This window comes from Haliaeetus albicilla, chromosome 1, assembly GCF_947461875.1.
Source record: "Haliaeetus albicilla chromosome 1, bHalAlb1.1, whole genome shotgun sequence".
Classification (NCBI taxonomy): Eukaryota; Metazoa; Chordata; class Aves; order Accipitriformes; family Accipitridae; genus Haliaeetus; species Haliaeetus albicilla.
Window position 1 is genome coordinate 51,356,602 of NC_091483.1, and position 12,201 is coordinate 51,368,802.

The 12,201-nt window shown below is 39.4% G+C and overlaps 1 protein-coding gene across 1 annotated transcript; it reads left to right on the forward strand.

Moving 5' to 3' along the window:
• Positions 1–229: 229 nt before the first annotated feature.
• On the forward strand, positions 230–9,768 carry FRG1 (FSHD region gene 1). Its single transcript, XM_069788867.1, has 9 exons — positions 230–382; positions 751–818; positions 2,641–2,763; positions 3,715–3,772; positions 3,952–4,066; positions 4,446–4,550; positions 5,274–5,365; positions 6,420–6,530; positions 7,415–9,768. Exons 1-9 carry the CDS (start codon positions 321–323, stop codon positions 7,449–7,451), a joined length of 771 nt encoding a protein of 256 aa, XP_069644968.1. The 5' UTR covers positions 230–320; the 3' UTR covers positions 7,452–9,768.
• Positions 9,769–12,201: the final 2,433 nt, after the last annotated feature.

Consider the following 12,201-nt stretch of genomic DNA (forward strand, 5'->3'; position numbering starts at 1 on the left):
CCAGACCTAGAAGGGGAAGGTGCAGGGGGACATGCTCTTAAACGTAGTTTTAAACTTGTCTTGTTTTACTTTTCCCCTCAAATTCTGCGTCCAGGGCCCGCTACGTGAGATGAGGGAACGCCGGCCTGAGCGGGTCGCGCGGGACGCGGCCCACAGCGCGCGCGCGCGCTGGCGCAGCCCCTACGCCCCCCGCAGCCGGGCCGTGGGCGCATGCTCAGCAAATAACGGAACGAGGGCGGGCGAAGCTTGTCGCTCCAGGGCTTCCGTCCGCGCGGCGGGGCGGAGCCGCGTGTGTCCTTCCGCGTTTGCCGTAGTCCGACATGGCGGAGTATTCCTGCGTTAAATCCACCAAGCTCGTCCTGAAAGGGGCGAAAGAGAAAAGGTGAGGAGCGGGCTGCCTGCCGCCACCACCACCCCGGCCCCGGCCCCGGCCTCCCCGTCTGCGGCGGCCGCCGTGCCGCCGGCTTGGCGGTGCCTCGGGTCCGGCGCTCCTGCTGGGCTTCCCCCGCTGCCTTGGGGTCGCGTCGGCGGCTGGTTTGTTTGGGGCCAGGCCAGGCCGTCCCGTCCCTCCGGCTGCGAGTATGCCTGGGCACGCCGGCGAGGGCAGGGGTTTTCGGTTGTCAGCCCCTTTCTCCCGGCTGGTGTCAGTGCCCCGCTGCGGTGGGGCTCGGGAGCGAGGCCGTGTGAGAGCGCGCTGTGGAAGGGCCGGCTCGCAGGCACGACCTAACTTGTTTGCGTCTTCCTTTGCAGCAAGAAGAAGCACAAGGAAAAGAAAAGGAAAAGGGAGGAGGATGCGGCAGAGCAACTTGATATTGTTGGTGAGCCGCCTTCCAGGAATTAATGTGATAGTGTGGAAACTGTAGGGGATAGCAGAAGCTGAAGAGACTGCTGTAGGGCTTTGTAAACTAAGTGTAGTCCCTGTAGAGATTTATAACTGTTTCTCCCAACATGTTGCTTGTATGCTGGGATCTTCCAAATGGAACTTCTAATACCAATGGGATGGGTTTTCCACTCACCTTTTTAGCTAGACTATGCTCTTACATAATCTCAAGCTACTTATCAGCTTGAATATCTCTTTTTTTTTTTTTATTCTTCCCCAGTGATACTTGCTTCAGGAGGAGAGACTTTTTTTTTTAGCGCTGCAATGCTGTTATTTAATGAGTGCATTTCTATGTAAATAACTTAAGTCTTCTGTTACTATTGTTTTGAAAATTAGTGGTTGGATCACCTGTGCTTCCTGTTCTTACTCTGCCACTAGTTACTTGCTGACTGGGTTCTTTAGTTCATGCAAACCTTCAATCCTTTCAAAATGAGAAGAGTCTTCATTAGTTTGTTTACTTGTTTTTAGTTTGACATACTTGCTTGACTGCTGTGGTGTGTTCACATTATAAATTTGCTACTGTTAATTGAAACTGAAGACACAAACATTAACCAGTAACAAAACATAATTTTACTTTTTCTTTTTTCATAAAATAGAAGGATCGTGGTATGTATGGTCATGAGCGGTAACTTGACAGACTGTTGCCCTTCAGTACTGTCATGTCCTCAACTAATCACAGTTCACTTCACAAACAAAAATAGCTAAAAAATAACAACAAAGTCATGAGAGACGTAGATGTATAGTGTAGCACAGCGCACATTACCAGATAAATGTCATTTTCTATTATGTGTATATAGGCATAAGCTAAAGCAGTGCAAGGGGAAGTCATTGTTGTTCCTGTGTGAAAACAAATTATGATATATGAGAAAATGGGCTGTTGTGTCCTACACTAGAAGAATGTTACAGATGTTTTATATTCTTCAGTTTAGCCAGATTTCCAAAAAGTGGGAGAGGTTTGGAAAATTCATACATGGATCTGTGAGCCCTGACTGTATAGGACAAGTCAATTAGCTCCATGTGTTGTATAAAGATAAGGGAAGATATTTCTGCTCAAGGCAGACTGACTTGCCAGATTTACCATGTGGAAAAAAGACATCATATTCAGATTAATTAAAAATGGTTATTGTCTTAATCAGGTAGAAAATATTTGCAAGACAATATACCGGGAGAAAATTTTACTGTTTAAAAAATATAAATGTCATAATTCTAATTCATGCGTGTGAGTAGGGCTACCTTTAATTGTGATCGAATCCTGTGGGGTTCAAATATTCAAACACAGATTGGCTTGAACAACTGAAGTCCAAGGATTACAGCTCACATGAAGTAATTTAACAGCAAGATGAGATAATTTATCTGTTTCTGTTGTGTTGGAGAATCTAATAATTGGCTATGACCCCAAAACTGCAGGAGGCTGGTCCAGAGGAAAAAAAAAAAAAAAAACAAAAAACTTCCTTGCAAGGTGTGTCTTTGCTGTATCAGCTGAATGGATCAACTTTCTCTATGGACTAACACAAAGAAGGGATGAAGCGCAGGAGCCTGTAACTAGGGATGGAAGGGTGGGTAGAACAGCAGGACTTCCTGATTCAGCAGCAACACCATTAAATTAGCTCTGTACTATAAAATAACGCACAAAGATCTTGAGATAGCAATTGTATCTTTAGAATTTCAAATCTCGGAGAAGACACAGAAATACCATTTCTTGAACTACTGTAATCAGAAGTTGTAATTACTCTATTAACTGTCATGGTTTTGTATTTTAGGTAACTGGTGGGCTATCAGTAATTTCGGTGAAATTACAGGAACTATAGCTATAGAAATGGATAAAGGTACTTACATCCATGCCCTTGACAACGGCTTGTTTACGCTTGGAGCACCACATAAAGGTTTGTTTCAGGAAATTTGGAAATAAGCAGTTTCAGTAACAAAAGGCATAAAACTAGCATCACTTAAAGGCAAACAGTTTTACAGCTAAAAGCTGTTTATTACAAATAATGCAATAATCCTAGCCATAGCATGCAGATGACTTAAACCTAATGACTACCAATCAGTTTCACTTACCTAATTTCTTGCTGGTTTATGTGTACAATAAATTGAACTGCATTGGAGATAATCACCTGTTAAAGGCCATACCACTTACTGGATAAAAAGCAGTATAACTTTTATTAAATCCTATAAAGTCTTTATGGTGTCAGTTGAAGAGTGAAACTGAAGGCAGATGAGTTTAAAGGCTTACTGCTGCATCCTCTTCTTAACATGCTTGTTTTGTTGCTGCTTAAGTGGGCTGCTAACTTGGTGGGATAATCAGCTTGTCCTTACTTTGAATTTGAGAGCCATCAGTCAGAAAAGGACTGTTCCAGACCACTGACAGTGTGTTTCACCTCCAGCATGAGATCAAAGCAATGATGGCAATACTATCTCATTTTGGTTTTGAGGGATGGAGAGGCTAGTAGCTTTTAGGATACTGAGTTATGTTACCATAGCTGAACCATAATAAATTTTGTTATAGAAAAAATAACATCACAAGGAGATTAAGGTTTTCAAAGCTACCTGGAGAATTGGAAAACATTCTGAACTATAAATTTCTTTACACAAGGTTTGTCTTTATTTTATGTCTTCTTTTAAGCACTCTAAATATATGAATGTAAATGAGCACCTTCCTTGCTTTTATAAAAGTGGATATTCAAAAAAGGAATTTTTAAAGAAATAGTGTTGCAGCTTTCCATAGCATTTAGCAATGGCCGGTGTTTAATTGTTTTTGAAATTGCAGTACTAACAGGCTAAAATATTGTATGTTTAATACTTCATACCTAATTAATGTAAAAATCATTCCTCAGATGATGAAGGCCCTAGTCCTCCTGAACAGTTTACAGCAGTAAAGTTGTCTGATACAAGGTAATTACTGCAACAATGCTACAAGCTTTGATACTTGTTATCTTTGTTTCTGGTGTGAATACCTGTTTTGATATTATCTTGAAATACATTGTCTACTAATAATGTCTTTGTGATGTGTTGGATATTGTGAATTACTTGAATTAAAAGCATTCTTTGTTTTCCTGCATTTTCTCTTTGAGGATTGCTCTGAAGTCTGGTTATGGCAAATACCTTGGTATAAATTCAGATGGACTTGTTGTTGGACGTTCAGATGCAATAGGATCAAGAGAGCAATGGGAACCTGTCTTCCAAGATGTAAGCTCTTTGGAATAGTTCGTTTGATGTTCCTAGCATTTGACTGTATTTTGAGTTAATCTACGTTGATGTTCTTTGTGGAGTAAAAGCCTTTTGCAGTCTCTTTCATGTTGTAACTTTTAATCTTCTGTTTTCACAACTCTGCATTTACTATAATTGGAAGTTCTTAAAATACTTCAAGTTACTGCATTTTGGCAGCTATAAGCATCTTAAGAATGAAGGAGCCGGCAAGTCTGCTGGCTAGCTATTGAAGTGTCCATATATAAAAGAATAAAATGCATTTATATAGCTTTTTGGTGTATTGTCAAGGATAAATGTTATGAATCAAGGATTATATACAAACTCTTTGTACTAACAACATGTTATATTATTTCTGCAGAAGAAAATGGCATTACTAGCAGCAAATAGCCGTTTTATTAGATGTAATGAAGAGGGAGACATAGAAGCCAAAAGCAAAACAGCAGGGGAAGAAGAAATGATAAAGGTAATTATAACTTCTACAATTAATACAGGCTTGTCATGGATATTCAAACAACCAGGTGTCTGTGTGCTACATTTCTTGTTAATACAGTTACAATAGCTTTCTATAAGCTGTCAAGTGATAGGGAGGTATTTTACCACTACAGAAGGGCAAGACACTGGGGGTGCAAGACAGTCTATGTCATATTCCAGATAGTTCTGAACAGCTTGGTACAGAAGAATGAATGATGACTGAAGCAGGGACAGAGAAAGGTTTACCAGAATGATGCAGAAGGAGAGATCTTTTAAGTACAAGAATATAAAAAGACTATCTTGACTTTATCTGGATGTGGAAAATACATGTGTGCCTCCAAATAGAGATAGGTGTCTACTAGTCAGAGCAGTACTTTTAAGTCAGTCTCTGAAAAAAGGCATTTTACCCCTGCTAAAACTAAGATCAATGGTGCTTCTTTGAGATGAGGGGACTATGTCTTACAGTAGTATCAAGGATTACACTCAATATTTCCCATGCTTCAGGCAGCTCTTGTTTTTATTGCAGTTGTGTCTAGTTGCGAATTAACCAATTTGAAAGCTGTGAACTTAAAAAGTCACCGTGAATTCTCGTTCGGTTATGAAGCATATGTTGTCGTCTTTAACCTGTAACTTCTGGTTTTAAAAAAATTGGCATTTTCTGATTTGGGGTTTTGGTTTTGGTTGTTTTTTTTTTTTTTTCTCTCTCAATGACTAGATTCGTACTTGTGCTGAAAGAGAAGCTAAGAAGAAAGATGATGTTCCACAAGAAGACAAAGGAAATGTTAAACAGTGTGAAATCAATTATGTGTACGTAGTTTAGAGCTGTTAACAGGCTCAAGTACCCTTTTTCACTTCTCTTTGGGGCCGCCTTTGGTGGAGGGGCAAAACTCTCACCTAGCCTTTCACTTGCTTTCTCCTCAGCAGAACAAGGGAAGAAAATAGCATGAGAAAGCTTGTGGGTTGAGATAAAGATGGGGAGATTGTGTACCAGTTACTGTCATAGGCAAAACAGACTCAACTTGTAAAAAATTAATTAAATTTATTGCCCATTAAAGTAGATTTGGGTAGTGAGAAACAAAGACAAAAATTAAAAACAACACCTTTCCTTCCCCAGTGTCCCAAGCTCAGCTTCACTCCAGACTCCTCCACCTGCTCCCTCAAGCAGGATGGAGGTATGGGTCAATACATAGTGGTTTCTCTCTGCCACTCTTCGTCTCCCACTTTTCCCCTGCTTTGGCATGGTTCTCTCCACGGGCTGGAAGAGAATATCTGCTCCAACGCCTGAAGAACCTCCTCCCTCTCCTTCTCTGTCCTTGATGTCATGCTGCCATTTTGCACTTCACCCCCTCTCCCCCCTTCTCTTCTGCCTGTGTGGCATTTTGCCCTTTCTTAAATATGTTTTCACAGAGGTGCCACCAGCTTTGCTGATGGACTCAGCTGTGTCCTATAGTGGGTCTGTTGTGAAGCCACCTATGTCCAGCACAGGGCAGCCCCTGGCCTTTTCTCACAGAGGCCACTCCTGCAGCTCCCCCACTACCAGCACCTTGCCACCTGTACCCAGTACACTTTAACCCCCTGACTCATCATGCTAGTAGTTGAAGGGACTCTTTAGAACTTGTAAATCATGTCATGCTAATCATGTTGGGGCTTATTCCCACTTAGACTACCAAAAAAACCCAGAGTAGTTTTCACCTACAGAAGTCTTGGTGCAATATTTGATACCATGACGGTCTGCTGGATTTTATTAGGCCAGTCATCTACTGTGTAATAGAAGTTAAGACTCTTATCATAGCTGTTGTTTTATTGAAACATAAAACTTTAAAGGACTTACACTTTTTTACATTTTTTCCCTCCCTTACAGAAAGAAATTCCAAAGTTTTCAAGACAAAAAGCTTAAAATAAGCAAAGAAGATACAAAAGCCCTTAGAAAAGCCAGGAAAGAAGGCACTTTTCATGAAATGCTGCTTGACAGGTACTTAAAAGTACAAGAAATAATACACTGATTTAAAAACTACTGGAAGAATGAATTACAGTAAACCTGGGGTACAAAAGAGAGCTAGATTTCAGGATGATGGGGTGTTGAGCATTTCCTCTCTGGTCAGTGTTCTGCCTGAGTTCTGGGGTTGGCTTTTTTTTGGTTCTGAATTTTCACTTCTTTAGCTGAAGTTTGCAGGTTTGGATTTACCCAGAAACAAATTCTTTTGGAAGTCTTTCAGTTTCTTTAGTACAGAGGAGTTGAGGGATGAATCTTTTTAATCACAAAAATTAAGCTAATTAACATTTTCAATACCTATGGCACCGGAACATTTTTGAGAGGGGAAAGCTGTGTTTTAAAGAGAAATAGCATTTATTAGGAACAATCTTCATGTTGTCTAGTGGGAATAAATGTATCTTCCCCCCCCCCCGAGCTGAGACTATAGAAACTGTCTTGAATTTTTGAAATTTTTTGTATTGGTATACAGTATAAATATTTGCATTAATTCAGTGGGTGGAATGCAGAAGACGATTTCTGATAATTGCAAGTGATGTGAGAACACTCCTGGGCCATCACAGATTCAGTGTCAGTTTGAAATCACACTGAATCTGAATTCCATTCCTCAGAGTGGACAAAAAGCAATTCATGATGATTTGAAGGGAAAGACAAGGTTAACTTTAGACATTGCAGTTCTAGCTCCTTAAGAAAACAAAGTTAATTAATAAATCCAAAATGTTCTTAGGCTCTTATATGTGCTTTGAAGTAAAGTTTAAGAAAAATTGCTTTCAATGCTTCCTTAACACTTTAAGGCAAATAAAACACGCAGGGGTAATCATATTTGGTATTAATCTAAATCTTGTTTCATTACTCTTTCCATATAGGAGAGCAAAAGTGAAAGCGGATAGATACTGCAAGTGACAACCAGCTGGTCCATTTTCTTCTGCATCTTTGATGATAGGGTCAAATTGAAAACAATAGTAAAATGTTTTATAATTATTTTTTATTGAAGGTGTTTTGCTGATGTTTTTATTACGTTATTTTTAAAGAATTGCCTGAGAGCTATAATTAAGCATCAAACTAACGTCATCTTTCAGTAATGAATACTATTAAGTTTACTCTAAAACTACATGCTATTGAAATAGTGAGATAATTGTTTAATGGAAAAGAAGTTGACCCACTGAATCTTCCAAGGCTGATGTAAGGAACCTGAACTTAGAGACAGGGCAGAAGAGAACAACAATGAAGTTCAGAAGTAAAATATGGTTAACACATTGAACCATTAAGAAATATGTAACTGTATTGAACAAGAAGTAATTGAAAATGCATGTCTTGGAATGCATCCTACCAGATCCTGAGTAGGATGTCTGTGGAACTATTCTACACTGCATCAGGTGAGGACTGGGCCAGAATATTCAGGCTTCATAAAACAATGTTCAAAACAGACCCACTGTTTAAGTTGATAAGTGGCGTAATGCATATGCTGGAAAAGGTATTGACAAGTCACAAGAACCCTGTTACAAATGAAAATGCACGTGCTTCGTAAGAAAAGGGGATGGCTTTTTTGTGTTAGCAGGCCGCTTATTTTACAAGAGGGAAAAACTGATTTTGCAAACTTCCTGGTTTCTCTATGGTATGGACTTTAGTTTGTTTAATAAAACAGCAGGGACTTTTTTTTTTAAGTTCATGGTATAACATGCATTCGTAGTATCTCATATAAAATATGATTTCCCCTGTCTGCTCTGATGACCAAGAAGCTTTTCAGTAATAACATCTCCACAGGAACTACCTCAGTCAGAACAATTGCTTACTCTCTCCACAGCTTCTGTAGTCTGCATCATAAAGATTACTTGGTAAGAATGTTGAGGGGTTTTGTGGTAATAATTTGAATTGTCTCTATGGAGCTTCTCCTAATTTTCAATTTGAACTGTGCACATAGTACAAACCTGTAAGCTCATGCAAGATAATGATGTGTCTAAAAAGAGCACAAGAACAGACCAATAAAGTCTAGTCAGTAGTGGCAACTTATATTGGTCTAATTTCATAGGCAGTTGGTCTTGAGGAAGAAGCATGAGAATTTAAGTACATCATAATTATTTAAACCCTCTATTGACTTTTCAGCATGAAAACAAATTATAGCTGGTTAGGGAAGGCTAGCTGAGGTCAGCAATAAAAGCGTTTATTTTTCAAAGAATTTAGAAAAGTATGGATAGAGCCCTTACAGATTTTATGGAACCAAAAGAAGAAAATCTCCATGGGCTGGACACATTTATGATGTAACAGAGGGATTTTTAGAAACTCGTTTCTAGAAAGGCAAACAAAAATCCAGACCTTTCTCTGATGGCATTTTTAAGCTTTCCATACCCAGCTCTATCCCACTGAGTACAGAGATTTTTGTCACAGGACTTTTCCCTCTAAGGCACTAGAATTTATTTGTTTTATACCTGTTAAACCTAGTATTCACTTAATACCTTTTGTACAAAAATAGATGCACTCACTAGTTCCTTGTATGAATATCTATTTTGGAATGAGTGCCTTTTCTTCCCACTTCAGCTTTTTCTGTTGAGATACTAAATAAGAAATCAAAATGCCCCCTCTGGGGAGCTGGTTTGTGCAGCTATATTGGGACAGCTGTGTTTGTAACTTTCTTATATGGACAAATCCTTGGAGACTTTCCTATCATTCCAGCTGCTCTGTAAGATTTTGTATTTTAATGCTGATAGAAGTTATAACAGAATGCTGAGAAATTAAGTAAAAGCAAGGTCTATGCTGAATGGAAAAGAAAATTAGTAAAATGAAATTATCAAATGAGAGTTTTCCCCTCAGTTTTTAGAAGTAGAAAAGGCCCCCCCCAGTAGCTGTTTTGTTTTGAACTTAAATGATCTTCTAGAGAATTGTCTTCTCCCCTGTATCTATCACTTTTATCCGATTATTGTATTTCAGGAAGTACTGTTAACCAAAATGTGGTAGTATCAGATGGTCACGTAAACTGATCAAATGCTTGACCTTTTTACCAGTATCAATAGCTTCATTTTAAAGTTTTCACAGATTTTATTTCTAGTTCTCATACAAAAGTTTGAGTTTACTCTTTAAGCTTACCACATAGGAGGAATGACTGAAAGTTATCTTTATTTCCTATCAGTTTCTATTAACTACGCATTCTTTCAAAGCAAGTAATTGCTGGGAATATCAACATGTTTGTAGTGGGACTCTGCATTAAAACATTTGCAAAAAGAAACTGATTAGCAGAACTTATCTTTGATTCTAATTTTTTAAGTATCTCCAGAATTAAGATTCCCTCACATATCAATAACCCAGTTATAAAATCTTATTAACTGTATCACTTGTGAATATTTGGCTTGTATTAAGGGAATGGCTCCAAGAAAAATTAAAGATATGTAAATTACCAATAGTAATCTATTTGCCATATAGCTTAAGCCCTGGGAGACAGATGGTACAATGACGTAGGTCAGAGACAGAGCTCCCTGGCTTTTAGTAGTCTTAAGAGAGAATAGTTGGCTTTTCCAGGGAACTCTCTGTATAACCTGATTGCTCTCAAGTAAAAGCAGACACCCTATCAATGAAAGCAAGCCATGTAGGCATAGTGCATGGCTAGCCTTTTACCAATAGCAGAAATGGTTGAGCAGATGAAACTGATTGTATATGTAGTTTGGAGGCTTTTGAATGGCAGTGTGTGTCCATGTGCTCTGTAACTCAATTTTTGTAAAGAAGAGGGCTATATTGCCTTTTCCCACAGTGAATGAAGGCCATATTTTGTGTTCCTATGTGTTGGAAAAGATGCATTGCGCATGCTCAGGAGGTCTGTTGGAAGTGTGAGCACTGAATTTGCAGGGAGAAGGCCAAAAGCTAGAAATAAATAGGTGATTGTTAGAAAATGTTCCTGGCCCGAGTCTGAGGAATTCTTGGATGAAAATGCAGCATAGCTGCGGGTTGTGGCCATCACAGAAAAAAAAGAATTCATTTTTCCCCAGAGCTCCTCAGTTTGGTCTAGGCCTGGGGATTAGGGGTCATTAAGTCGTTCTGGTTGTAGGTACCATGCTACATGACCCTCCCCAGAAATTTAAGTAACCTGATGTACAACCATTGCAACATCATGGACCTGGAAGTGGCCTACTGCCAAAACTACTTCCAGAAATACTGGGAAGGAAGCAGCACCACGAGGAGCAGGCTGTGGGCCAGAGTAATTATTTATGGGGCAGTTTGTTGTAGGCATCAGTAATCCACAGTCACTGTGAATCTTAAATGCATCTGAAGTGAACGCTGATGGCTGAAGTAGACTGATGTTACAGCATCTGTTTTTCCTTCCAAGAATATATTGTTTAAATAAAATCCTGTCTGGTAGAACTCATAAAAATGATTACTCAAACACAGATGAAGCTGGAAGCAGAAATCTGCTATGCTGGTGGAAAGGGTGCTGAAAGGAGTACTCGGAATCTGCAGGAGAGCCTGAGAATTACCTGTGGAAGGGAATTTTCCATTTCATATTTTTCAATGTAAATAGGTGAATGCAAGGTGTAGCTGCTGTAAGTAGCTGTAAATAATAATAAAGGAAAAATGGAAAGTGAGAGGCATGTTCATTGCAGAGCTAGGAATAAGCAAAGCACAAAGAAATGTCAGAGCAAACGAAATGAGACTGCCCCAAGTAGAAGAGGAAGTACTGGATTTGGCAAGGGACTGGCAGCCCTGCAGAGAATAAGGATATCGTCGTAGTAATGGGGTTGCACTCTGCGTTGGGACTAATGATACACTGGGTTCTTGCTAAAAAATGTGACCTGAGATAACAGAGAAGCAGAGGTTTGGGGAATTCACTGGAATTTTAGTCCCAGGAAAAGGAAATCAAAGGTGTGACAAAACAGTGAAGATCAGTATGTGTATTAAACTGTTGCTGTCAGGAGTCCACTGGGATATTTTCCCATTGAGGTATTCATGGAGTCTCCTTGGTGATACTACGTCCTGGCAGTAGTGTTAGCACAAAGAGCTTTAACTGAAACAGAGAGAAAAGGGGAAGTAATTTGTGCAGCCTCTACTTCTGGAGAAAGGAACAGATCTGGGGAGTAGTAATACAGTACTGGATAGATGAGTATGAGAAAGCAGAAGGGTGGACATGAAGTACTAGGTGTCAAGTGACACCAGCTGTCGGGTAGTACAGTTAGCAAGTAAATTGCATGTCTTGAGGAGCTTTCTTCTGACTTAGATTTTTGAAAACTGACAGAAGAAACCTAGACAACAAAATGGAGGACCTGAAGTACTGGTGTGGTCCCTGGAGCCAAGGCATTCTGATGGGAATGCAGCAGAATAGCCATAGTCAGAGAAACACGGGTACTGGAGGATGTTAACTATTTCTTAAACTGCAAATTTCTTTACTGGTTAAAGAACTAAACCAGAAGTACAAAGAGGCTTCAAAAAAAGTGAGTTGTGAATGTGTAATGTAGCAATGGCATAATTTTGTCTTCAGAGCATTCAGAAAGAGTTTTTCATTTTCCAAAGTCATCATTTATTTTCTACTGTTAAAAACGTCCTAAAGATAGTAAAGCATCTAGATAGATAAAGGTAGTAAAGCTCCTAAAAGCTGTCTGCTCCAGAAATAACACCTGAGCAAAAGGGGCTGCAGATGTTTAGAAAGTAACAGGACCAACTTAATCGGACTATT